This window comes from Diplotaxodon limnothrissa, linkage group LG7 (assembly GCF_057381915.1).
Source record: "Diplotaxodon limnothrissa isolate DT_005_m linkage group LG7, D_limnothrissa_male_GT1.1, whole genome shotgun sequence".
In the NCBI taxonomy this organism is placed as follows: Eukaryota; Metazoa; Chordata; class Actinopteri; order Cichliformes; family Cichlidae; genus Diplotaxodon; species Diplotaxodon limnothrissa.
Window position 1 is genome coordinate 9500859 of NC_140602.1, and position 27880 is coordinate 9528738.

The following is a 27880-nucleotide window of genomic DNA, read 5'->3' on the forward strand; positions in this document are numbered from 1 at the left end:
ATACATTTTTTTAAAACACAATATGCTTAATTACTCACGATACTTCTACAGTTTTATTCGCTTAGACCAATGTTTGAAGTCAAATATGTGTCACTTTTCGTCAGGCTTTCTCGCAGGACAGCCGTTTGTAGCCCCGGTGCATGCTGGTGCCTTCCCCGCTCTTCTGTCGGGATCCGCCGCTAACGTGAAGCTGGTAAGGATAAAATGGTCAGAGCAATTAAAGGGGAAATGTTGCAAGAATATACCTCCGCTTTGGTCCTAAAATCACATCTAGAGCAGTTGTAAACACTTCTATTGCACCGCAGCGTTACAAAGTTTGCACACGTAGCAGGTGCAGCGCGGTTTTATTCGTGTTGACGCTAATGTTGCACACATCGCATGGCGAGGGACAGGAAAGGGTTAATTTTTTCCGCCGCCGACATTTTTGTTCGGCGCTCTACGGCAACTTTTTAACGTACATGTGCTACGAGCTGACACTGCGACTCAACGCTACGCGTCACGTTTAGGTCGCAGTGTGCGTCTTATCTGTTTTTAGATGTGCAGCAGCTCTTGAAGTGGGTTGCTCATCGGCTCTTTGTTACACGGGGCTGTTCAACGGCTGCTGCATGGAGCAGCGTTTGCTAGCAAGAGCTAGCAGCAGTAGCCAAAACTGCATTTTCAGCAAAACAAACAGACGTAGAGGGTGTAGCTGTCATTATCAACGCACGTGTCTTAAAGCTGAGCTGCCGACAGCGTGTTATGCCGCTCACATCACACGGAATCACTCACACATCATTACTTTTATTGTTAGCCTGTGCCCAAGGGTTGAATGAACTTGGGATCATTGCTTGTCTTGAACACTACCCCACTATACCAGTAACGGCCCCTTCATCAGCTCACGCCGGTTTATGTTAAAATCCGAGATTATAAGGAACAACCAACTTGCACGGCGTTTCAGTTTTATCAACTTTGTGGAGCTTATTTTTGGGAACACAAAAGTTTATTATATTTTCAGTGATTGGAGAGTATGGGGGGAGGGGGGGGCTTTTAGGTGATGCCACATTCATTATTGTGCATTTCAATTTAAAGGTATCCGACACCCCGTTGCCTTAAAAAAAGAATATAATAATTATCAAAACTAGTATTTAACAAATTAAAAACATTTAATAACAACTGTGCATTAAAATCGCCATGCAGTTTTTTATTATTTATTTGTAAACTTGTTTCAATCACAAAATACAACACGCCTGCATTAATAATATCACACTGATCTTTGAGTCGTGTTTATAGTAGTAACTTCTAATGTACTTAGGTGTTCCTAATATTTTGTCAACAGAGCTCTGGGACAAGATTTCTATCATTGCAGCAAAAGAGATGCCAACCAGCATCTCTTTTGCTCAACATTTGCATTTATTTTCTTGAGACACCCAGACACTGTCTCTAATCACCAGTTTTATTTATTTTTCATAGTCATTGATGTGGTTCTAGTGGTGCGGACCCAGAGCTTCTTCAGACATGTCTGTGAGGGAGTCTTTTAACCCTGAAAGCTATGAGCTGGACAAGAACTTCAGGCTCACACGGTTTGCTGAGCTCAAAGGCACAGGCTGCAAGGTTAGCTGTCTACAAAAAAATCTGCCTTGAATGTGTTATTTTCTTTGCACAGATTAGTGAGGAAATAATACATCAAAATTGTGGTCATTTTCTCTAATCACAGGTCCCCCAAGATGTGTTACAGAAGCTGCTAGAAACCCTGCAAGAGAACCACTATCAAGAGGATGAACAGTTCCTGGGGGCGGTTATGCCTCGATTAGGTAATTCTTAAAATCATATAGCACATTAATAGCAATGCTATCTCTCCCCCACCCCTTCTTTTTTTAAGCATAGCAGCAAATACATGGTCACAGTTCACAGGTCACAAGTGCAGACACTCTAAAATATTACATTAAGAGAGATATTCTTTATGAAGGCATTGGCATGGACACGTGTGTGATCCCCCTCCGGCATGGTGGCCTTTCTCTTGTCCAGACAACAGACTACATCTATCCCATTGTGGATGACCCTTACATGATGGTAAGGACCTTCCCTTCTTCATTAGCATTACTTTTCTGGTTTTCTTTCATTAAATTACTTTGCATACCAAACCTGTATGTGATGAATTTTCATGGTCTCTTTTCTATAGGGAAGAATTGCTTGTGCCAATGTTCTAAGTGACCTGTACGCCATGGGAGTTACTGAGTGTGACAACATGTTGATGCTTCTGGGAGTCAGCAACAAAATGTCAGAGAAAGTAAGACACATCTTGCTTAAGTAAAGGTACACTTGCTGGACACTTTACTAGTACCGGGTTAGACATCCTTTTGGCTTCGCAAATGTTTTAATTCTTTGAGATTCACCAAAGTGCTGAAATAATTTCTTTGGAGATTTTGGTCTATATTGACATGATGGCTTCACACAGTTGCTGCAGATTTGTTGGATGCACATCCAAAAATCCATCCAAATTTTGACCTTTATCATCCAAGTGTGGCACCACAAATTGAGACTCATCAGACAAGGCAACATTTTTCCAGCCTTCTATTGCCCTGTTTTGGTGAATTTGTGTAACTGTAGCCTCAATTTCCTGTTCTTAGCTGACAGGAGTGGCATCCTGTGTGGTCTTCAGGTGCTCTGGTGTGTAGATGCCTTCAGGTTTGATGTGCTGTGTCTTCAGGGATGTGTCTGCAGACCTTGGTAGTAACAAGTGGTTATTAGAGTTACTGTTGTCTTCCTATCGGCTTGTAATGGTCTGGTGTTTCTTCTCCCATGTCTGACATCCAGTATTTGCTGGATAGTTTCTCTTTTTTGGACCATTTTCTGTACACCCTAGAGATGGTTACAAAGGAAAATCCCAGTAGATCAGCGGCTTCTGAAACGCTCAGACCACTAGCAGCCATGTTATGTTCAAAGTTACTTAAATCAGCTTTTATCTTAAATCAGCCCATTCTGATGTTCAGTTTGAACTTCAGCAGGTTGTCTTGACTGTGCCTCCATGCTTAAATGCATTGAGTTGCAATCATGCGATTTGCATCAATGAGCAGTGGAACAGGTGTACGTAATAAAGTGACGGGTAATTTCATGCAATAGCCCTAGTACTGGAATCATATTAGTTTGGGACATCTCTTATTATCATCAGTGCATTTAAAATGTCCCGAGCCTCGACTCTGACATTCTTCTGTGTTTACAGGAGAGAGACAAAGTCATGCCACTGATCATCCAGGGATTCAAAGATGCATCAGAGGAGGCAGGGACGTCTGTAACAGGAGGTCAGACGGTGCTCAACCCCTGGGTAGTGATGGGAGGAGTTGCAACAACAGTTTGCCAGCCCAATGAGTTTATCATGTAGGAATGAGTTCCTGCTGCATATTTTGCTGTTTTTTGCTTCCTTGGGTGCCTTAAAACAAGCTTGACGATGCTGTGTCTGACGTTTTTCAGGCCAGACAATGCAGTGCCAGGAGATGTGTTGGTGTTGACCAAACCACTTGGAACACAAGTGGCAGTTGCAGTGCATCAGTGGCTAGATATTGTAAGTCTGCCAACTCGTTTCTGAATAATTTTGTTAAAAACCTGTTGTTTAATAATAACCAGTAACATCACTGCCTATTTATGCTTTCTTTGTGTCTCTGAAAAGCCTGAAAAATGGAACAAGATCAAGCTGGTGGTGACGCAGGAGGACGTAGAGCTGGCCTACCATGAAGCCATGATGAATATGGCTCGGCTCAACAGGACAGGCAAGACCATTAAGAGCATGTGACCTTTTCTGCCTGCCTAAACTTTTGATTATTCTCGGTTACATTTTAACAATAGCATTACCGAGTATGTGGTTCTAATGACTTTGTTTTCTCTAGTAATTATTTGTTAGTAAGAATGTAATGAGTATTATTACCCATTAGATTCTATTATATTACTAGTTGACATTATTGCATCCAGATTACTTGAGTGTTTGCAGATTTTTGGCAATAAACAAATTGATCATCATGATGCCTTTCTTACTGTCTTTTGCTTGCAGCTGCGGGTCTCATGCACACGTTCAATGCTCACGCAGCGACCGATATCACAGGGTTTGGCATCCTCGGCCACGCTCAGACGTTGGCACGACAACAGCGAAGTGAGGTGTCTTTTGTCATCCACAACCTCCCAGTGCTCGCCAAGATGGCCGCCGTGTCTAAAGCCTGTGGGAACATGTTCGGGCTCATGCATGGCACCTGTCCTGAAACATCAGGTGTGTGCGTGTGTATTTTAATGTTTTCAAGACATTGAGATTTTACCAAGGAATGCATTGAGGAATGCAGTAAGTTCTGGAAAAAGATCTTAGAAAATGAAAAAGTGTAACTAGAGGCAGCTCAACTGAATTTTATGTGCCATCAGTAAGGTAAAGCCACTTCTCACTGTAACTGATTTTACAAAAGACTGTGGTTCTGTTATTATTAATCAGCTTCTTTCTCTTTCGGGAAAATTTGTTTGGGGATGTGAATTGAGAGTTTAATCTCCTAACAATTAGGTAGCTAAATAAGTAAAGCAGCAATAATAACAGACCATAATTGGTTGATGTTCGGGGAGAGAAGCAAGACATGTTATAAAAATTTTACATTTTGATGTTTTGTCTGATTGAAAGTCCTGAGATTGTAACTATTAAAGGTTGAAATTTGGCTGAGGTTCAGCTGTCCTTCTGATTTATCTTTTAAGCATATCAGACTTTATAGGCCATTAATTTCTTCAAGACAGTGTTGGAAGATGGCAAGCGTGTGTAATTGAGGCAGTTTGATGAAGGCGCGCATCTACAGTCACATAAGTGTCTTTGCTTAACTATGTGGAGATGTTACAGAAGCCGAAGAAGTTGTTAAATAATCTACAGGAACTTGAGCGCATCAGTTAAAAGATCTATCTTTGTGATTAGTTTATCTGCTTAATGTTTCATGCTGTGATCAACAATCTGCAGCAGAATTGATATCAAATCTGTTTTCACACATGCACTTTATGCATTAGAGCTGTGTTTTTTTGTTTTTAAAAAAAAGTCTGTTATATCCAGTTGGGCCCATGTGAGAGTGGTGCACATCATGGAGAATTTGCAGAAAGCCAGTGGATGTCATACTACCTGCAGGCAGTATTTCCAATAGTGAGAACACCTCAGGCACCGATAATCTCCAGCTGTGTGCTACATGCAAGAAATGGCAAATTTGGACCTTGTGAATTTGTTCATGTATAAAAATGCCTTTAGAGTTATCTGTAAGAAGGCCGAGTACTCCCTAACAGTGTCATATTCTAAAAATGAGTGATTTAATTAGACTTAAATCTTCATTTAAGTCACTTGTCTGACAACATCTCCTTTCATTTCTAGGAGGCCTGCTTATTTGTCTACCTCGAGAACAAGCTGCCCGCTTCTGTGCCGAGATCAAATCCCCAAAATACGGAGAAGGTCATCAAGCATGGATCATCGGGATTGTAGAGAAAGGAAACCGCACTGCTCGCATCATTGACAAACCACGAATCATAGAGGTGGCACCACAGGCGGCCACACAGAATGTCAATCCAACACCTGGTGCAACTTCTTAAACCTCCTCTGTTGCATCACAGACCGGACCCCAAAAGCTCTGAGTGATTTTAGACACATAAACTACAGAACCATCCTAGAGTGTTGAAATATATACACAAATAGTATGTACACAGAAAAGACTGGGTTGGCGTGCCATCAACATGAAAACAGCTCCACACAGTGGCCCCGTGGGGGCACATCACTACCCAGTGGACTCCACCTGCAGTATCCCCGCGATAAAAATTGGTAAGAAATAGAGCATTCTTAAAATCCACTTGCTTTTGTTGTCTATTGTACTCTGTTATGTTCAGTGTGCTTGACTGGCAGGCAGCTTCTGATAGGAGATAATCTGATACTGCTGATTCATTTTGAATCATTAGGAAGTCTGGAGTCGGTTGCCTCTTTGGCTCTCTTAAAACTGCTCTCATCAAACCATGGTGGCGTTTTTGTTTATTGTTCATTTACTTTGTTGTACAGTTATACAGCTGAGTTTTAGTTCATTGTTGTAACTGATGCCTTGAAAGAAAATAAGTGCGACCAGAATGGCTTGTTTTTTATTACTTTGACTTTTTGTATTGTCCCTGCATAAACTAATAAACCTTGATCTATTTGAAATTTGGTCTCACTTGTGTGGATAAACTAAATCAAATTGGCCATGTAGTTACAGTGTAGTTACAATTTTGAACTAAAGTTTTATAAAAAACAGATACTTCTCTAAAGTGGTTTCTTATTGTTATACATCATCGTGTGGTCATAGATACATTAATATCTGCAGAACCCTCAGGAGATGAACTGTAAACCATCTGCATTTTCATTATGTCATGTTTAACATAATACAAAATCGGAATGTTATATGAAAAACTGCCTAAAACTTCTTTGTTAGTCCACAAGTACAGGATCTTTTTTTTTTTTTTTTTTTTTCCCTCATCATTGCCAGAGTATGTACGGCAAGAACGCTGATTTAAAGTGAAGCTTCCAGCTGGTCAAAGGTCAGATAGCAGGGATAAATCGGGAAGCTCTCTGTAAAACTTCAGGAACATGTCAAAATCCCCTTTGCCACCTCTTAAAATAAACTTCTCTAATAAAAAAAAAGTTTTTCTGTGTCTGTCGTCAATGTATTTAAAAGCACAAGTACTCATTTTATTCTGTAATGAATAGGAATACAAAACTGTGCAAAAATCTTGAGTCACTATTCATTTCTTCATATTTTGCAAAGAAATTGTGAAATGGCTGCAGCGAGTTATTGAAACGTTCAAGAATTAATCTGAATACAGTAAACGAGACAGAAATAGAGTTTATACAAATGTAACAAGTTTGAAAGTCAACATTTGGTATGATCACTTTTATTCTTCAACACAGCATGAACTCTCTTAAAGTTTGTTGTAATTCCTTTAAGTAGTCTTCAGGAATACTTTTCCAAGCTTCTTAAAGGACATTCAAATCTCTTCTTTAGATGTTGACTGCATTCTGTTCCTACACTGCTTCAATAATGCTGAGATCTGGACACTGGGGAGACCAATTCATGAGTGGTAGTGCCTGCCCACCAATTCTTTTATACAATAAAGACATGAATTTCAGATAAGCTTTATCTGCTTTGGATAGTTTTTATACTTTATTTCTGTCAAACTGTGTTTTCTTGGGCAATTTTTGTAGATTTACATACAGTAATGGGAAAAAATTGCATGTTTTTGCAACAAAATGTTAGTAACAAAATGCTTTAATATGATTTAATATTAGTTCTTTGCTAACTTTTCTGTTGTATGTTTACACAACACTGGTTCACGGCTCGACTTAGGCGTCTTCTTATGCTTGAATGAATCATACGTCAGTTTTATGTCGCTTAACACCCCCCCCCCCCCCCCCCAAAAAAAAAAAAAAAAAAAAACCCAAAACAAAGACTAGTCTGTACAGAAACAGTGAAAAAGCAGCCAGTGTCCACAGAAAAACTTTGAATGATCTTCAGAAATCTTTCGGAGCTCAAGACTACTTAAAGTAATTACAAATACACCTGGGTCCTTGGAAGCCAAATATAAAGAAATTAGGGCTGGTTTAAGACTTTTGCACAATACTGTATGTCATCCACAAATTTACCAGTATGATGAACTATTTTCTATTGATTTGTATTCATGGAGCAATGCTTGCACAAGAGTTTAAGGAGACAATTCACTCTCCTGAACACAATCTCCTAATTTTGACAGCAAATTTCCCACAGCTCTCACTAAGACCTGTCAGTGCATTGCTGCTCTGTCATGCCTCTTTCAGTCCCTACACTATGTCATATATCTGTCTATCTATACACACACACAGCTGATGTAATCATTTCAAACTGAATTTTCCAATCTTCCACAGCAGTGCCACAGAAATCACTGATGATGACTGCACTAGTTATGCATTAGTTGCATTTAGTGTGTTATATTTTTAATCACTAATGACAGCCGCCTTAAAATCAACAGCAAATTCTTAAATACAGGCACATAACAAATAATTTAGATCTGCAAATACAAGAACACATTGGCAGATATATTTACAGCTTTCATAAGATCATGAATAAATACATATTGTAGCTTTATTTACATTACATTGGATTTATATACAGTGAGGGTGGTATGTGTATGTGAGGAACTATTGTGTAAAAAGAAATACATTTCTTTATCCCCGAATATAAACAGGAAAAACATAGATGTGTAATAAATATTGTTTTTGTCTGAGAGGAATGCCAAGCTCCTGTGCCGTGACTCACCACAGCAGCCCAACCTGTCACCAGAGCCTTGTTTTATTTTTATGAATGAAGACTGAGTCACAGGTTGTATGTGCTCCAAATCCAACATACCCTGCCACACTCTCTGTTATATGTGCTTTTTCCCATTTTCCAGATGGACATACTTTGCATTCTGTGCTGTCTTATCATTTTCAGGCTTGAAGAGAGCTTGGATGTCAAGCATGGCCTTTTGAATATGCTGACCAAACCGATATGAGTCCTGCAGGTCAGACAGAGAAGGAGCAATCAGAGCAAGAGATAAAAACAGGAAGAGTTGGATCTATAGTATGCAGTGCTCTTTTTTTCTGTCTTACTGTGTCAGGACTGGAGAACTTGCTGGAGATGTGGAATGTGATGAGGTTTTCCCCAACAATGATATAAGACACACCGTAACCATCGTCAGCTACCTAAAAAAGATAACAAAGAGACGCTGTTACATTTCACATAGCCCTCCTTGATCAGGCCAGCAGGTAAGAAAGCTATGACTGTAACTTTTTGCACATGTTCATATTGCATCAAATTAACTCACAGGGCCAAATCCACCCCCACCACACACATATTTCGGGAACTTGTTGATGTCAACTAAATTGAGCTGCTGCTGTGGAGTCTGGCTGGTGGACAACTTCCAGGGCTCCGAAAGCACCTTTAAGCATTACGCAAAGACAGTGAATTTAGTTTGGAAAAGAGCATTATACAACAAAAACACATTAAAAACACATGATAGATAATAGAGCTAACCTTAGTAAGAAATGGTGAGTCAACACCAAGGTATTTAGATACTATATAGAGACAGAAAAGGTGACGATCGATCCCAGAACCAGTCATGGCCAGACGATACATGTTTTGGTGCTTTTCTGCTGCTTTCCGAAACAGGGCAAGTCTCTGGGCATTCTGACAACATAAACAACAGGCAATGTAGTTTCTAATATTTCTAAATAAATAAATAAAAACTGCATTAAAATAATTTTTAGATTTCTTTATCAATGAAGGAAAGTACCAGCTTGACCCTGTCAGAACATCCAAGAGCTTAAAGTCCAGGGCACTGACACACATTACCTCTAGGTCTTGGTCACCATGGTCTTAGTAGAACAACATGTTCTTTAACAATGTGACCCATCGGAAAATCTAAAACTGAGTACATGAACGTCCCGTGACTACAAGATAAACATTATAAACCACATTAAGTCCAAAGTTGTTGTCTATTTTTATTAAAAACTTCTCCATTAAAATGCCTTTGACCTGTGATTCTCTTTATACACACCTGTCGAGCAGCTGAATGATATGACCTTTTTATTTGTTGTGGACATGGTTATTTGTTTTGCCTACCGTCGCACCAGCGTCCTCCATGGCTCTGACGAATGCAACCGCCTCAGAAGTGCAGGAGCGCACTGTCTCTGTCCGCCCATCTCTGAACATACGTGTCATCGATGATTCGTACGTCAGACAGAACACACGCTGGTCCTATAAAGCAAAGAGTTATCTATTAGTTGATGGTTGTAGATACATTTAAAGAAATGTCAGTGATTCTATGAACTATGGCAGGCCTACCCTAAACTGGGCCAGCTGCAAGGCCAGCTGAATAAAGGCATCAGGGCTTGTTCTGCACTTCTTGATCAGGCCTTTTCCAAACTCAGCAAACAGATAGCCATGGAAGTCCACATCATCAGCTATCTGCTTGGCTGAGAGGTATGACGTTTCAATGACATTTTGGCACTTAGAGAGGGTAAAAGAATATCCTAATTAGTTTGTGTACAGATCTAAAACACCATTAAATTAAAAGAAAAAACTAAAAACAATACTGGATATAAGAAATAAATACAAATTTTTCTATACCTCATTTGGAATCTGCCATTGTATTCGAGTGGGATGAGGCAGGTTTTTGTTCACATCCCCTTTACAATGTCCCTCCTCAGTGTATCCAAGATGGAAGCAGTCTGTTGATAGAATATACTTAAAAGAAAAAAAAATGCAGCTGAAGAAAATTTGCATTCTTTGAATCATTATTTTAGGATATTTTCAGAACACTTTTCCTACCTCCCACATGTGTCCTACAATTGGTGCATCAGCCCAAGAATGTTCAACATTTACACCCATTTTTCCATTTGGATAAGAGATCAATGTAAAAGATTTGTCAAACCACCTGCAAGAAAAACCCCAACTTCTTTTAGGGAATCAGTTTGGTCAAAGTCAATAAAAGGCTTGGTCTTCTTTGCCTACCTGTCATAACATTTTCCATGCAGCAGGGACTTGGCGTAGCTATCAAGTGAGTTGGTCTTTGCAGGATCGTAACCCTGCGGCTCATCATCCAATGTCAGGAAGAAGGCAGCTGACTCGATTGCATCCAGGGATACTTTGTTTATGCCCTGGCTAAAATATTTTATCCGAGCCTGAGCCCATGGAACCCTAAGGGTGAGAGTGAGACTGTTTCCCTTTTCTGCTGAAAGTGTTTGAACATTTAACCTGCTTACCTGCTTTTTTAAGGTGTTTTTGTTTGTATATACCTGTATCCTGCTGTCAGGGCAGCTAGTTTGAGCTCTCCTGGTTGAGGTTCTGATGTATCATTGAGAATCCTTTGAAACTGTGTTTCAAGTTCACTGGGCAAAAGGTGACGGCCTCCAGTGTAAAGCCACACCTGGAAGAACCGACCCTTGTGGAAGACAACCAGGTGTTTCCGATCAGTCAGGTGCTGCACAAAATCTGTAAAGATTGTTAAGCCAGTAAAAAATTCGATTTAATTTAAGTTACACACAGTGACTTACTGAAAGCACAGCATCAAAGATATGTCCCAGTAGCTTTACAGAGCGATGGAACCTATTTGCTGTGAAATCATTAATAGAGATGTACCCACTAGTGCTGCATACTGGACAATGGGAAGTATCTTATCTGTGACTGATGATTGAGCACTCATACAGTACAGATCTAAACATTTGCTCACCTGTTTCAATGCCAGGAATGCGAGTGGTGTTAAACATCCTCTCCATCTGAGTAGAACACATAGGAACAGTCCCCAAAGCCCTCAGCTGAGCAGAAAAAGTTAAATAGAAGTCAACACAGAGTTTAACCTTGCAATAAAACGAGAGAAAAGAGTAATTGTAATGGCAAGCTATACCGGTGCAAGTTCACCACGTTCCAGTTTGCGTCTGTATTGCAACATGGCATGTACCACATTTCCTGCTCTTGCAGCCTGACGGTGTGTTGGGGTCACGTACAAGAGGTCCTTCACACAATAAATGGAATGACCAAACACAACAAAGTGACAACACAAAACAGAGAACAAACACAGATAACAGACACATTTATTTGAAAAGTTAAAGATGACGTGTTTAAATTATTTAAAATAAATTATTACCTCATTCCCATTACTAACATAAAAATGAAAAAACGCTCAACTGATGTACTGACAGTTTTACATACCATTATATAGAAGTTACTGTTGACCATGATAGGACTCCTGCCCCTGAGGTAAATGTACTCCTCCCACCAGTCACTTACCTGGAGAAAATTACAGGTTTTTATTGTCTATCATTACAATTCAAGACAATTTCAGTAGCATGTTAGACAGAAAACACTACTCACATAATTTGTTGCCCACCATGATTTTAAGATTAGGCATCTCTGCAGTTGAGCTGCTTTGTTTTCTTTAAAATCACTGGCCAAAAGCTCCATTTTATTGTACTGCTCATTGTCCAGCAGAGGTCGAACTGACTCAAGGTACTGTGAAAAGAATATCATACGCAGGGAGTAGTGTTACATAGAAGCAGACGTCACGTAATAAAATGACTTCTATTTGCCCAACATCTCTAAAATTAGAAATATCCTGTCTCAGAGTGATGCAGAAAAACTAGTACATGCATTTATTACTCCTAGGCTGGACTACTTTTTACTATCAGGAAGTCCTAAAAACTCCCTGAAAAGCCTTCAATTAATCCAAAATGCTGCAGCAAGACTGACAGGGACTAGAAAGAGAGAGCATATTTCTCCTGTTTTGGCTTCCCTTCATTGGCTTCCTGTTAAATCCAGAATTGAATTCAAAATCCTGCTCCTCACATAAAGGTCTTAAATAATCAGGCCCCATCTTATCTTAATGACCTTGTAGTACCATATCAACCCATTAGAGCACTTTGCTATCGGACTACTTGTTGTTCCTAAAGTGTTTAAAAGTAGAATGGGGGCCTTCAGTTTTCAGGCCCCTCCCTCTGTTGAACCAGCTTTCAGTTTGGATTCGGGAGACAGACACTACCTTTACTTTTAAGATTAAGCTTAAAACTTTCCTTTTTGCTAAAGCATATAGTTAGGGCTGGGTCGGGTGGTCCTGAATCCTCTCTTAGTTATGCTGCAATAGGTGTAGGCTGCTGGGGGATTCCCATGATGCACTGAGTATTTCTTCTTCAGTTACATTTGTCACTCACTATGTGTTAATAGACTTCTCTACATTGAATCATTAATTGTTATTAATCTCTATCTCTCTTCCACAGCATGTCTTTTATCCTGTCTTCCTTCTCTCTCCCCAACTGGTCGCAGCAGATGGCCGCCCCTCTATGGTTCTGCCGGAGGTTTCTTCCTGTTAAAACAGAGTTTTTCCTTCCCAATGTTGCCAAAGTGCTTGCTCAGGGGGTCATTTGATTGTTGGGGTTCTCTCTGTACGTATTATTGTAGGGCCCCACCTTATAATATAAAGTGCCTTGAGGCAACTGTTGGTGTGATTTGGTGCTGTATAAATAAAATTTAATTTAATTTAATTAACAAAACATTGACATATCAGTTGAAAGGTATAACCAGAAATTCTGGAAGACATCCAAGACAGCTTTTCTGCAAGAGGACGTGCCAAGTTCTTCCCAAAAACCTACTGAAAAACTGTACACAATTTGAGCAGGGTGCAGGAAGGCTGCTGGAGCAGCATAGGTAGTATTTTTATACCTGTGCTTGGTTAGTCTAATAGGTTTTTGTATATCAACTGAATTATTGACAAGAACTTCAGCTGGTATAGATTGAGTTCAGTGTGAGTTTAGATTCAGGAACTGATGGAACAACAATAACTAAAAGCTTCTATGCATAAAAATCTCAACTACTTGTAATGATGTCCAGACCACGTTTCTATGTTTTTAGAAAACTATGGGAGCACAAATAAGATATGTGTTTCTGATCATGCAAATCCATTACTGTAACTACATACCCTGTGAATTGTATCATCCACACTGGGCACAGGAAGCCTGGGTAAGGAGGCCTGGAAACTGTAGAGCAAGGGTCTGCGTCCAGAAAACATCTTTACCAGGCACTGGTAACAAAAAAACAAACAGAAAAAGAAAAAAATCAGTGAAGATCCCTTCTCTTTAATGACAGAACCAAAAAGTCCCAAATGAAATAAGAGTCATGCCATGAATGAAAGTGAGACGAACATACCAGCCACACTTTAGTTGATGTACTCATTTTTCCATGGGACTCAAAAATCCATCCATGATAGGACAGAAGAGCTTTAAGAGTGTATCTCAGGAGGTAGATGAGGAACAGCCACAGTCCTGTGGCAAACAGGATGGCACTCAGCACTGCTCGTGTCTGTACTGACATACAGTCTCTGCTCAGAAAATGCAAAACACCGTCTTTGTCAATAACGACATAAAAACAGATAAATGACTCAAAATAACCGCATCGCTTGTCCAGTAAAGTCTAAAGGTCAAGTGAAATACTTCAAAACTGGGCTTTGTGGGATTACTGACCGATATGGTAGGTTTTCCTTGATGGTATCCATCATTCCCATAGACAGGTCTGTGTGGATATATAAAGAGCTCATCATGGCAATTACAACTATTAGCCAACTGGAGGGACTGGCAGGGTAGACTCCTGCCAATACACCATTCTGTGGATATAAAATACCACTATTGGTTAGTAACAAAAGGTCTCTCCTTTCAGTTTGGATATTACCATATTAAGTGCCAGTTTTTGTACCTTGAATTGAATGGCTTTCTTCTTCCATGCTGTCACTCCTGATAGGTAGATATTTTTGATGACTTCTTGGCTCAGTTTAAAGTCCACACCATCTGGGCGCACAGTGAACTGGAAGCCTACCGCCTGATGTGCCTCAGCCATCTCTGTGTTCTGCTAACATGAACAGCATTGAGAACTTATTACATTTAAAAAAAAATAAAAAATACAGTGGTCTATAATGTTTTATAATATCTCCTAATAAAAAATACACATAATAAATTAATGTTAATTCATTCAGGATTACAGAGACCAAAGTGGTGCCCAGAAAACAAATTTATTTACAATAAAATGTATCCATCCATTCATCCATCCATCCATTAAGTTTCTTACCCAGTATAACTGAAAATGAATATAAAAATTACTGTACTTAGAACTACGACCCTCAACTGTTTTGCTGGCCAGCTGTCCCTGTTTTTAAAAGGGGCTATTGGGGAGACGTTGGTAGGAAGTAAAACACTCCCAAACAATTAAAAAATAAAAATAAAAGAAGAAAAATAAAGAAGGAAAATTTAAAAAATAAATAAATAAATCAGCAAAAACCACACCATAAAATTATTTAAAAAATGTAAAATACTCCTACTGGTGATGTAATGCCTTAACTAATAGTTTATCCACTAAAATGTTTTTGTTTTTTTGGGTTTTTTTTTTTAATGACAGCTACAAATGTTTGTCCTACCAAGATCTTAATGTCCAAAATGCATACCTTTTGTTGTTTAAAGTCCCACACAGGCCTAGAGGGTGTCGGCACCTGTCTTAACCACTGGATGCCAGGTAAAAAATGAAAATCTGAATAGTGGTTGTTAAAGGTTTCAGAGATTTACGACTTCATGGTGATAACACACTCTAAATTATTTTCCACAGAAAAAAGAAGCTATATCTGTAAAGATCCCAATTTTGAATCATGCCTACTTATTACTAGTCCATTGAAAGGTCGTCACTGAGAGACTTACAGACTGATTTTCAGCACTTGCCACTGAACTCCCTCATCATTTCCCTCATTTCTTTCCCCATTGGGCCATGCCCAGGTTTGACTAAACATTGGGTATTTCATTAACTGTTGTCATACCACAGTTAACCTCAAGAAAAAAAAAACAATCTTTCACAGATGTGACTGACGGCAGTTTTAAAGAAAGCGGCTCTATTTGTCCTGTTTGCTCATAATGTGATAAGGTGGGTCACTGGCAGAAGTTTAACAGGTGTCTAAATGCAAAATAAATACACTGAAGGTTGAAAGGGTTCAGTCTTTGTCTGAGAAATACGATGACCTTCCTTAATTCTTAACAAAAATATCAGGACTTCCCATAGCAGTCCATATAATGGTTGGGGGCAGCAGGTCTAGTATTTCTTTTTCCATGTCATATGACTGAACAGTCACCAAGTGGGACAAAGTTCAGTGGCCAGATATAGTGGTACACCGGCTGAGCATGTGTGCAATCCGCAGACGGGCATGGAAATATAAACACAGAATACAACACGCAAATGTGTGCAAACCTACTGGTATAATTTAAGATTTAGAAAAGCTCTGCAGCTTTGTTAATATAGAAAAATTTCAAAATCTCGCAGATATCTAAAGATTTTTGTCTGTTATTGAAAACCCTCTTATAATATTCCAATTTTAATGCCCAAGCAAAATTTTAGCATTACACTTAGAAGCAATCAGAAGAAAAAAAAAGCAAACATGCAGAAATGAGCAAAAATAACTTTACCTTTTTAGGGCAGTGTGAGCCTAAACCAATGGAGCAAAGGAAAGCTATGACTTTGGTTTGTGTCAGTGAGGCAATGAATTTCTTCTGAGCTCAGGCTTATGTGCTCTGTGCCCTTGGAGTGGCTTTCGTCAGGTTGTGGTCAAGTTTGTCCTTTCCTGTGCTTTACACACCTCCCCACCACCATCCTCGGTTTCTCTCTCTCTCTCTCTCTCCCATGTCATTGTAACAAGACACCAAACAGAGACAGAGCCTAACTGGCTACGTAACTGAATCCGCTGTAGCGCTGTGTTGAGAAGTAACAGAGAGCCATGTGACATTTCACCTACTTAGAAGTACATCTCTGCTATGGCACCAATAAATAAATAAATAAAACACTGTAATACCAGTTTTATATTTGACACCGATGAGAATGGTTAAAATGGTAAATGGTAAATGGCCTGTATTTATGTAGCGCCTTACTAGTCCCTAAGGACCCCAAAGCGCTTTACATATCCAGTCATCCACCCATTCACACACACATTCACACACTGGTGATGGCAAGGTGGTGATGGTTAGTAGGACTTGAAGGTGTTAATCAAGGCAAGAAAGGTATTGCATTGTATATACTGCATTATTTTAATGTAAACAAATCAAACATTCAACATAGCGGGGTAAACTGGTCTTACATTTTAGGAAATATGAACACTGGACAACATAAGGACTGGGAAGTGATCTAGAAGTACTTGGGCTATTGCAAACTACATTCAGCCCAAAAGAACCTGCACACAACATATGTGTGCAAAGATGCTAACCATAGCATTAGAAATGAAGATAAAAGGTAGCTTCATAGCGAGTGAAGATGGGTAGAGGAGGGAAAGCTTTGAGGGAGAGTGTTTGGAGGTCCATGCTAACAACAGTGTTGTGCTCAACACTTGGCATCATCAGGATCTGATCACCAGCCACTGTCCCCTGACCTGCAAATGCCACTTTCTCAGCGCTGTAAACCTGGGGGGGAAAAAGAGCATTATCAACAATTTAAATGGAGTGAAAAATTACTTTGAATGAATATGTTATTTAGGCATCCAGATAATCCAGTGCTCTTCTAATATGAGTGTGGGTTTGTTGATTGTTTACCGGCCCCCATTTCTGTGACTCCGCACAGAACGAGGTTACCACATTCTCTGAGTTGTTGCCACCAATCACAAGCAGCCTGTCCGTGGCCCCCAGGAAGTAAAGTGTAGGGAGATCTACGCTGGCTCTGGTAAGGGTGGGAAGCAGTTCAGACCATACATCTAATAGAGAAAGAAAGAATTCAAAAGAACCATTTATGAATCAGTGTACAGCTTGTAAATGTAAATCTAGAGCCGGTGAACTATACCGAAGGCATTTTCCAGACAGCAGCACACATAAGAGTGAGCTTTCTGTGCTGGAAATAAAACCAGGTTTCTTTTGCTGAGCTTGGTTGCTTTTTTCCAGATGTATGCACCTTTCTTTGTGTTGTACTGCAGTAACAACTTCTCTCCAGTCCTCTGGATGCTCCCCAGCACATAGATACACTGTCCAAGGGTCGTAGCAAGAGGAACATCATGGGACAAAGACATGGTGAACTGGAAGTCAGTGAGTGGCAATGAGGACACAAACCTGAGGCAGAGATTATACCAATAACTAAAGGAAGCTTTTTTTTTTGGAAGAGAAACAATTAGAAAGCATCAAGTGCTGCAGAAAGCTGCTAGCTGTTTTGAACTAACAAAGAGGAAACAAACCTCCACTTATCTTTCCATGGGTCATAGCACTCTACAGCTGTGTAGAGAGCTGTGCTGGAGTCTGGAGTTACTAGAGAGTCCAAGTACCAGCCTCCCACTGCGTAAATACAGCCTTCACAGGCCACTGCACTGAAGTGCCTTCTGTGCTGTGGATATGACAGATGGCGACACTTTTCATTAGTGTTATATAAACGATGGAAAAAGACAAGGCAAGAGGAATTCGCTGGGGCTAAGACAAACAGGCAGACTGGCCACCTGCTTGAGACTCAAACTGGGAGACTGCTTACTTTTATCAGAGGAGATGTGGTGACCCACGTATGAGTAAAGGGATTGTATCGAAAGGAAGCCATGCTAAACTCCCAGCCTCTCTTCATACGCTCCCTGTAACCTCCTATGACATACAAGTAGTTGTAAAGCACCACTGTTGTAATACACCACTTATCAGCCCGAAAGGGAAGCTCTGTAAGTGGACACCAATCTCCACTGTCCTCTGATCCTTGCAGGGTGAATATGTGTCGTGCATGTTCTGTTTCTGGATCCTTCCAAGAACTCAGGTTCTCTTTCCGTAGGGTGCAGAGGTGTCGGTCTCCTCGAGTCCTCAAGTGGACAGCTTCTTCCCTCTCCTCTTCATTCAGGCACCTGAGGTATAAATCGATTTTAGTGAAAGACAAACATTTAAAATTGGGGAATTGAAACTTTGCTTACCTGATGATGTCTGGGAGCTCCAGCAGGTTTCTACTCAAGTAAGTCAGTACTGTCATCTTCAGTTCCACACAAAAGATCTCATGAGCAAGACTCAGGTATGACAAACAGTTAGATGGGCTGAGCTCATCTGTCAGGACTGACAGGCACTTTGAGAGGAAGGCATCTGCTAGAAGATAGTTGCTTACCTCCAGAGACAGAAAGAGAAATATAAGAAATCATGATGTCACTCCTAGGAATTTGAATTACTAGCCAAGGAGGTTTATATATGAAGCTGTACCTTTATATGTGCTCCCAACTCATTTTGGGGAACTTTGAAATTATTATTGAAGGAAAACTCAAGCAGATTGCGGAAGATGGAAGAGGACACGTGATCCATGTGGATGAGGCTCTCAGAGGTCTCTCTCATGCTGGACTGGGACAAAGCTCGGAAGTACTCACTGCACTCTGAAAGTCTTTGTAGGTTCACCTTTGAAATAAATTATTAAACCAAGTTTTTTAAACGGCCTTTTGTTAACCAGTATGACTGGAAATCTCACACTTTGCTTAATACTCACAAGAAAGGCATGTGGGCTGGTTTGGACTGTAACCTTGGTTTCATCACCATCTCCAAGGAGATATGTGCGGAGCGCTTCATTAGTCTTCCATTCCTCTGAGTCTGTTTGGCATAATGCTCTGTCTGTGACAGCTGAGGACGCTATCCAGTTGTTGACTATTGGAAAAGCATCCAAAATCCTTCTAAGAATGCATTTCAGCCAAAAGCTTACCCACTCAAAAAGTATCATAACGTATTGCCTGAGATTATTCATCTGAATGACCGAGCGCTGTCTGGATCAAAGTTGCACCTCACTGTAATTCAGAAATGAAATGCAGGTCCTCCATATAAGGTAAGCCAGGCCCGCTGAAGAATTCCAACAACCTCTGCACAATGGAAAAATAGAAGCATTTTAGTCCATGTGCTGTCAGCTGCTCTCCATTTCCCTGCCTCAGCTCTCACAGTCACGTGACCTTTAACGACGTAAACACCAAAACGTCAGGGTCCGATTTCGTACTGCTTGGCGCTCTAATAAGCACGGCGAATAAAATGCTAGAAAACGTTTCTTGCCCTGCAGCAGACCAGGTGGACTCAGAAGGGTCTCTTAATCTTAGAGCAGTGCAAGTCTTTCTGCCTGATCTATTCTTGGATCACAGAGGTGGGATAGTGTTCAGTCTGAACATCATCGGTCACTCAAATTACTTTGTAGTTAGCTTACCTTCACATCTCTGTAAAACTTATCTAGACATGAAATAAAGCTTTAGCAGCTGAAAGATGTAAGACGAGCTTTTAAGCACATGTGTTTATTCGCATTTAAACTGAATTTGTTTAACAGAATAAAATTACAGAAAAGATGTTCCTTAAAAACAAAAACAGTCACAGGTAGTTAATGAGTAAACTTTCAAGTTTCGTCTTTGTGTAAAACATTGTTTTGGAAACTTTGATGTCAAATTGATGTACATTTATTCAAATATAGAACAAAGTCAAAATAAATAAAAGCATGTCAAAAAAAGCACTTCACATTCAAATGGGCTACAGTAATTGACTGTAACACGTTTTTATTATTGGTGAAACGTGCACAAATATTCCAATTTTTTAAAATATTTTCTAAAAGATTGGTATATTTGGTAAGAATGTCACATATTTGAAGCAGCAGGTATAGAAGCAATTTTAAACAAGTGGAAACAAAACAGAGTCAAATGGGCAGGTAGTTAGTGCAGCAGAAATGCACTGTAATAACAGTTATCTTAATTAGTGACAAGGACAAAAAAAAAGAAAAAAAAAGACTGACATAAATGCTGTAAGCCATTTTTCATACATGAACTCTGCATGTTGCTTTAAGTTGCAAAATGCTGATGCAGTACATAAGAGAGCCTGTTTCAGATGTGTTCTCATTATGGGAAAAGCTTTGTGCAAGTAAGGAGAGGGTGCTGTCTGGATAAAGCATGCAGGAGTTGCTATACACCACTACCACTTGCGCAATTCTCACATCAGTGCGATAGGACACAAAGTAAACTTTCTGCTTTGAATGTCCAAAACAGATCAGCGCTCCAGTTCATGTGTAAAAACAGCTTTACACTTTCTAATAGTTAAACTGACAGTATTTTTTTTTCTACAGTGATGAAAATTTATGCAAACTGTATATTTTTAAAAAAAAGTCCTTACATAATAATTTGCTAAATGTAGGCAAGTTTGTAATGTAACAGTTAAAGAATAACTGGTGTGGAATATTTTTAAATTGTTTAAGGAAAAGGTTATGAAGCATGGAGTGATTAGGTAATAAGGGTCTCAGTTATTCCCTCACTGAATAGTCAGAATCAGCCCTTTACGATGAAAACTATGCACCCTATGAACATCACAAGGGTGAGGTAGATCTTTTACACAAATGCATCCCATGATAAAAGTGTCTAATAATGGTCCAAGGAAGTGAAGTGCATCTAACAAGTGTTTATATGAAAGAAAACCAGTTGTGAATCAACTGTGGCCCCCAAAATGATGACAACATTTCACAATAAGGGTATTCATGAGTAAAATAGAATGCCTGAGGTGCAGAGGCTCTTTTTTGTCATTTCAGCTTAAGCAGACAGGCATAGTTCCAACACAATGTAGGGGGCAAGCTTGAAGAATGATAACGACAAACAAATGAGACAGTACATTTTGATTAACAAGCTGGATCTCAGCTGAAGAGCTTCTTTTGCTTGAAGTAGGCATCAAAACGACACTGGGCGTAGTCCTGCAAGACAATGTGGTTTATTACAAAAAATATAAATGTGTGACTTGCGCTACACTAAAAGAGAATAATAACAACAGTAATAAGAATCAAACACTCCTTACCATGTATCCAAACTCAATCTTGGATATCTTAGCTTGTATGATGGACCAGACCCCCCAGAGGAAGTGTGATGCTAATGCATATCTACAATTAAAAAAAACAAACAAACAGAAAATCCAGTGATCTGTTGATCTGCTGTAACTTGTTCTAATTGATCGTCAGCACTGCTGTAAAATCTATTTAAGGCTGTTTTACCTGTTTGCTTCAATTATTAAATCTTCTTCAATTTGTGTCTGGTCCACAGCAACGTTAGTGTCTTTGTGCTGTTCTGCCAAATAACTTCTAATAAAAAGAAGCTGAAATTTAAAAAAAATTTACAAGTTAGTGAGTGTGGCTAAACTTCCAGCTGTTTCTGATTTAACTGATTTGATTTGACTGCATGTGCAGCATTTGATCTCGCTATTAAACATAAAAATGTATGAAGTTTCACCATTAGATGGCACTGCATAACCAGTCTATCCCATCAAGGGAGATGACTTCAAAGTTTTGGTTTGAACATCAGCCCAGTTTTATTTTTCCAAGGAAAGATTAGTAGAAAATTTTCTAACTAGCTTTATATCAAAACAATAAATAAGGAATCAGATCCTAAATGTACTGAAGAGAAAGAAAAACAAATATAGTGAAGCTGTGCGAGTATTAAATCAAGACAAAACACAGCACAATATTTGTGTCATTAATTGAATGCATCTATTAAAAGTGAATCCAGGACTTACTGTCAAAAATCAACCAGTGTGCGTATACATATCTCCAAGTAAATGTTTCAAATCCAAGTTTTCTGCACGGTTTTCCTTGACAGTACATCAACTTACCTTCTATATTATTACAACTTCTATATTCATAATTACAATGCAGCATGTCAGGAGTAACTAATTTAAGCAGTGTTAAAAATGCAGCTCAATTTGAATACTCTTTATTTGGCGCTAGTGTTTTTTCGGACTGACCTGCTGCTCTCTGGTTGGATAGTTCTCTGGTGTGGCTTTGTAGAAAGGCCACTCATTGTAGGTGTAGTCGTACATCCACTCACAGAAATGGTTGCCAAAGTCAAAACCCCTACAAAAAGGAACACATTGTGTTATTTACCTTCACGTACAGGTGGCACAATTATTTGATTGCTAAATCAAGACAACATTCCCCTTACACATTACCTGTAGTTGTAACTGCTGTATTCAAAGTCTATGAGCATGAGTTTTTCCGCTGAGGAATGCTTTCCGTCTTCCAGCATGAGGATGTTGCCTGCAGCAACAAAACAAGAAGTGAGGCTTTAGCTTAACAAAATGAAGTAGTAGCATTTACTACCAGACTGGTCTTCCAATATTACATTTCTTTTGACATTATAAAAAACTTTAATGTGAAATAACTTATAGTTTGAATCATAATTAAATGATAAATCTTCATTGTATAATGCAAAAAAAAAAAAAAGAATCCAAATGTCCTTTTTGCCCTTAATTCTAATACTGAAAACATTAAAGCATACATTGATAATTTACAGTAAATTGTGCCTTTAGCATCTTGGCACAAGCTTTTTTTGTTGGCTTTGCAAAGACTGTCCTAAAGAGATGAACTGAAATTTTCACAGTTTGGTGTAGAAGAACTCAACTGGTCTGCACAGAGTGCCGATGTCACACCTTTAAGATGACATGGAACAGTTTTTGTGAAGCAAGTTTATCAGCTGTCAGCTTATGTGTATCAAACCCTGAAAATGCTTTTATAGCTGCAGAGCTATGACTATAGCTTAACATGAGCTGTCCCTATTAAAAACTACAACCCAGCTTGCTCTTGACTTATATAATGCACAGCTTTCGTAAGAATTGTGACAGTGAAACCAGAGGGTGGGATCTATCGGACCACACCAGAGGCGTAATGATAGGCGGAGCTATGACTGGATGGATGGATGGAAGATTTTACCTTCTTGGACGTCATTGTGGCAAAACACCACTGGTGAGGGAGTTGCTGCGAGCAAAGCACTGTTGTGGAGACATGGGGCAAGAAAAACCAAGTAGGTGATGAAAGAAAAAGAGAGAAACTTGAACACACAAATCTTAGTGATGGATATGCAGCTAGTGCATTTTATGCAATATAACACTACAATTTAGAACTTCCATGAGAAAAGTGTAGACATCCTAATCTACCAGAATTAAACTTAAGCAATAGCACACAATAAGTGAATAAACTGTGTCAATATTGCACCGTAAGATAAACTGAACTAATCAACAGTTATTACAGGTCCACTCTTATTTGTTGACAGCATGGATAGAGCACTGTACAAAAGTCAGGGGTTACTAATACTACGATTTAGCACAATTATTTCTGCTATTCAGCCAGGATATGTAAAGATATTAAATGTGATAAACACTAAGCCATTCAAACCAAGTAAAAATTTACAAATCAATACTCTTGTACAAAAGCGAAAACTCCAAAATAACGTCAGTGACAACAGCAGTCGATTATATAACTGACACTTTGATCACTAGTAATTCCTGACCATAGAGAGAAGGCCAAACTGCCTAGAACAAGCTAAGATAACAGTACCCTGCAGTCACATACGCAACATGCTGTGACAGATACGCTTTCAACTCAGATAAATCTGAAGGCTCAAGTTCCTTGCAGCAGACAGCAACTACATATGTGAAACCAGTACATATAAACAAGACAATAAACACTGGTCTGATTCTCTAGCTGTTCTAAGGTCAGACTACCCAGACAACTCAGCAAGTGAACTTGTGGAAGCACTGGGACAAAGGTCACCTATCAGATGGAAGAATGAATTCCAAAGATTACATTTATGTAAGTAACGTAAGCAGAGCTACAATCCTTCCAGCTTTGAATAATGCAGCAAACCTTTTCACATAAAGACTCATTTTAGTGTAGGGCTGTGCGATATGACCAAAATCTCATATCCCGATATAAGAATTCTATCGTTCCGATAACGATATAAATCACAAAAATGTAACATTTTCTGTAAATTCTGTGAATCTCGGGCAGCTCGACTTGCAGGAAGTGTTTCCAGCTGGGCATGTAGCTGGAGTCGAGTGTTTTAACCGATGCATGAAACTATACATTTTTAGACATAAGTTGTAACGGCCGCCGTTTTCTTTGTGAGTATTTATTACACGGCGTGCTGCGGGGAAAAGCCTGTTCTAACGTTTGAGTCTAAGGTTTATTTTTTCGCACCTGACGGCTCTTTTTTACTTCTCATCTGTAAACACTCTGCATCTTTCACGTGATTCAGGTTTTTTTTGAAAAGTCTCAACAGGATCTTGAGCTTTATTGTGAAAGGTTTATGTGGAAAATAAACAAGTGGACACACGATGCTGTTACCTTCGTTGTTGCTAACGACAACGCATGAAAACAGGCGCTTGTCTGTCCGTAGTGTGGTTATATTAAATATAAGAGAAAGAGAGAACTTTAAGAAATTAATATAGCCACTACAGTGACAGTCAAAACGATGAAAAAATATTGCCGTAAAGAGTTTATTTTGCGACACCACGAAACAAACAATAGCGTAAAATGAAACGATAGACGTTTTTATATCATCATCCGATATATATCGTTATATCGAACAGCCCTATTTTAGTGGTAACCTTACTTGTCTGGTGGTGAGGATACATGACAGTTTTCTAAATGTCTCTAACAACACTGACAATCATTGATTTATACAATGACCTAAAACTTTATTGATTTAACAAAACTCATTTTCAAAGTCTTGATGTTGGCATGGTTACCTTATGGCCTCACCAGCAAACAGAAAGTCAGCACAAACTGTTTAGCTGCTAAATCTCTCTCCAATGCGTGACTCATACCCACTTTGTGAAGTTTTTGTTTGCGTTCCTGTATGAAAATTCGAGCATGTAATATGAGACGGCTCTGATAAGAGATCTAGCAGTTGGCTAGAGCAATGCAAATTACATCATTGTTCACATAAACATATTAAAGCAGGAGCTTTGTACTGTTTGTACTCTCTTCCTGACACTAGTGTGAGAGTCAGGAGGGGACTCACTGATTTGTCTTCTTCTCAATCTAAAGCTTTGTTTAAACTGTGTCCAAAAAGACAGTATACAGAATCTAGAGCCTGCGTTCCAACTCACCGGAGGCTTCTCAGTTCAGCAGGAAGGTCCAGTTTCATCAGCTTGTTGTACTTCTTCACATGTGCCTCACGAACAAAACTAATATTCATCACTTGTTCCATGTATCTAAAAACACCACAGACAGAGTATCTTTAACTGTGACTAAGTTACAGTTTGAGCAGTAGAGAGATAACATTCACATGTACTTACTTATCGATGGTCCCAAACAGCCACTTAGGCTTTTTGTTAAAGGGCATAACCATGTTATGGAAACGGGCCAGCTTCGTGGCAATCTCAGCGGAGATGGCTGGGTCCGAAAGCTGACTGGTGCGCATGCGAGTATTCTTGGAAAACAGAAAAACAGCAAAATCTCTTATCACATGGTTTAAAAGACAAACAAAACAAACTGATGGGAATGACTCCAGCAGAAAGCAGCATAAACTCACTGTGTGTATGAATATACTGTGTGTAAACACTGGGGTACATCATACCGGAAGGTACTGTTCCAAGCGTCCCTGGGGGAAGATGCCATAAAGTTTTGGGCCTAAAGCTCGTTCAGCCAGGATGGCAAACATCACACTCTCTAGTACCAAAGAGTCCACTCCCTATACCACAGAGACACATGTGATGGAAGACACACTTACATGAGAATTAATGGCATTTATAGCATATACTGACATCAATAAAGGGGTGCAATCTTCTCTTTAAAATACCCGAATGATACTCTCAGCCACAGACATTAGATGCAACTTCTTGACATACGCGACAGACTAACCTGTAAGATGGCACCATAAACCCTGAGGAGCACCTGGCGAGGTTCGTCTTCCACACATTGCACGTGGTCGGGCAAATTACACAGGTACAGCAGATTACTCAGTCCACCGCTGCAAACAAAAACAACAGTGTTATAACAGCTAGGCCAAGCTAGAAATATCTCTCTCTAATCGAGATTGGAAACCATAAAAAATGTAAGCCAAAAGACAAGGCCACTCAAAGATACTCTTAAGGGTAAATCGATGATTGTTGGGTGCAAATTTACGATGAAATCACTGTATGACTCGTTTTAAGTAGGCGTCTTTTTATTATATCTTAAGCCTTAAAAACAGTAAACAGCACAAGCTTCTTTAGATCAGCCGGAGAGACTCCCTACTGTAGTTGGTTGGTGTTTACATAATCTTCATCGGCCATCTTTTAACGCACATGACCCTTCAAATTTGGACTGTTTCAGTCAGTGTAAACCTCTCACACTGAGAATAGTCTTAATTTTTAAATAAAATCACATGAAAAGATGACCCAGGTTCATTTTCCTTTTGTTTCTTCTTCACTCACGATGAGCTTACACACCACTCCACATAGTTAAGTTACTGTGTCTAAAGTCCCATCTTTACCACCAACGGGTCGCAGCAAATGGCTGCTGGAGGTTTCTTCCTCTTAAAAGGGAGGTTTTCCTTCCCACTGTTGCCAAGTGCTTGCTCAAAGGGGATCGTTCTGATTATTGGGGTTTCTTCAGTATTATTGTAGTGTCTTGACCTTACAATATAAAGCACCTTGAGCCTGTATAAAAAAAAACTGAAGTGAATTACAGTAATGTTGATAATTTGGAGGTCAAGACTGTTGGATGAACGTAGAAAACACTGGGTATGCTATCATTTTGAACCTGCAAACCAGTGTGGGAGGAAAACAAACAAACAAATGTCAGCTCAGAATAAGCCCACAGCTGACCTGCCACTTTTCCAACACTCACAGCGTCATAAGTTGTCTGACAGCGAGATAAGTAAACACTAAGGAGAGGTGGGTGTCCCTGCAGCTGACCCAACGTAGCAGAAACCATCAAGGATCTTGGATCTTATCGTCGCTTTACTTGAAACCATGAACACAAACATACTGGTTCCTACAGATTAGTATGTTTTAAAAAACGACTAATAATAATACCCTATCATTTAAATGAAGACATTATTGTGTTTTATTATCCACCGTACTGCTATAACTTTTAAGAATTTTACCTGACAATGCTGATTTGAAAATCAGCATCTTCAATGGTCTTCCACGACCCCGACAGAAAGTCTCGGCACCAATTTATGGCCTTATCCCTGGTGTCCCGGTCGACCTCTTCGCTTCTCCCATCCCGGAAGGACTCTGCCTCCGAGTCGTCATCACAGTTGGCCCCTAATAGCGGACTATGAGTCCTTAGGTGTCTCTGGTTTAGAACAAGCGTGCTCTCCACTTGCTTCTTCACAACCGGAGTATCTGTTTCTTCTGTAGTGACTGTGGCAATGCTGGTGCTGTAATTCTCCGGCCCTGAACTATTTTCTTTGCCTAAACCCGCTTCGCCGCAACTGCTTGCTACACTTCGGCTGGGCTGCATGTTGAATTTCCGGGCGGACAGTGAAGGAATAGCAGGGTGAAATGTCGGTCTGAGGCGACAGGAGGGGCTCGCTGACACACGCAGTCCGCCTGTAAAGCTGCTTAACCGGAAGAGCCGACCATAACTGGATATTATGAACCGCATGGGAG

General features: G+C 39.7%; 4 protein-coding genes across 8 annotated transcripts; 1 reads left to right on the forward strand and 3 right to left on the reverse strand.

Moving 5' to 3' along the window:
- The first annotated feature begins 160 nt into the window (after nt 1-160).
- Nucleotides 161-6144, forward strand: sephs1 (selenophosphate synthetase 1). Its single transcript, XM_085357337.1, has 10 exons — nt 161-193; nt 1450-1590; nt 1694-1790; nt 1946-2049; nt 2159-2266; nt 3200-3354; nt 3448-3538; nt 3644-3743; nt 4022-4234; nt 5351-6144. The coding sequence occupies exons 2-10, from the start codon at nt 1495-1497 to the stop codon at nt 5563-5565; spliced, it is 1179 nt and encodes a 392-aa protein (XP_085213463.1). The 5' UTR covers nt 161-193; nt 1450-1494; the 3' UTR covers nt 5566-6144.
- A 1267-nt stretch (nt 6145-7411) lies between these two features.
- cpt1b (carnitine palmitoyltransferase 1B (muscle)) lies at nt 7412-16134 on the reverse strand. 4 transcript variants are annotated; one of them, XM_085359150.1, is made up of 19 exons: nt 15992-16134; nt 14247-14396; nt 14018-14157; nt 13704-13875; nt 13477-13578; nt 11880-12017; nt 11718-11795; nt 11413-11520; nt 11239-11323; nt 10805-11000; nt 10521-10706; nt 10338-10443; nt 10137-10253; nt 9852-10016; nt 9630-9764; nt 9042-9194; nt 8833-8946; nt 8618-8710; nt 7412-8523 (listed from the first exon to the last, which is right to left on the reverse strand). In XM_085359150.1, the coding sequence occupies exons 2-19, from the start codon at nt 14385-14387 to the stop codon at nt 8392-8394; spliced, it is 2361 nt and encodes a 786-aa protein (XP_085215276.1). In that variant the 5' UTR covers nt 14388-14396; nt 15992-16134; the 3' UTR covers nt 7412-8391. The 4 variants fall into 4 exon arrangements, with proteins under 4 accessions (XP_085215276.1, XP_085215278.1, XP_085215279.1 ...); XM_085359152.1 differs by having other exon boundaries at nt 14247-14399; XM_085359153.1 differs by lacking the exon at nt 15992-16134 and adding an exon at nt 14989-15935.
- Nucleotides 16135-16592: 458 nt separating this feature from the next.
- On the reverse strand, nt 16593-19552 carry LOC146627764 (kelch domain-containing protein 7A). Of its 2 annotated transcripts, XM_085357339.1 has the most exons (9): nt 19286-19355; nt 18993-19147; nt 18716-18904; nt 18439-18623; nt 18021-18372; nt 17734-17879; nt 17457-17611; nt 17105-17262; nt 16593-16975 (listed from the first exon to the last, which is right to left on the reverse strand). In XM_085357339.1, the coding sequence occupies exons 3-9, from the start codon at nt 18842-18844 to the stop codon at nt 16790-16792; spliced, it is 1311 nt and encodes a 436-aa protein (XP_085213465.1). In that variant the 5' UTR covers nt 18845-18904; nt 18993-19147; nt 19286-19355; the 3' UTR covers nt 16593-16789. The 2 variants fall into 2 exon arrangements, with proteins under 2 accessions (XP_085213465.1, XP_085213464.1); XM_085357338.1 differs by having other exon boundaries at nt 18993-19552.
- Nucleotides 19553-20633: 1081 nt separating this feature from the next.
- Nucleotides 20634-27875, reverse strand: chkb (choline kinase beta). The gene is made up of 11 exons (XM_085357341.1): nt 27370-27875; nt 26142-26250; nt 25858-25971; nt 25577-25710; nt 25388-25492; nt 23208-23266; nt 22448-22535; nt 22244-22352; nt 21498-21598; nt 21305-21386; nt 20634-21203 (listed from the first exon to the last, which is right to left on the reverse strand). Exons 1-11 carry the CDS (start codon nt 27873-27875, stop codon nt 21147-21149), a joined length of 1464 nt encoding a protein of 487 aa, XP_085213467.1. The 3' UTR covers nt 20634-21146.
- Between the last annotated feature and the right edge of the window lie 5 nt (nt 27876-27880).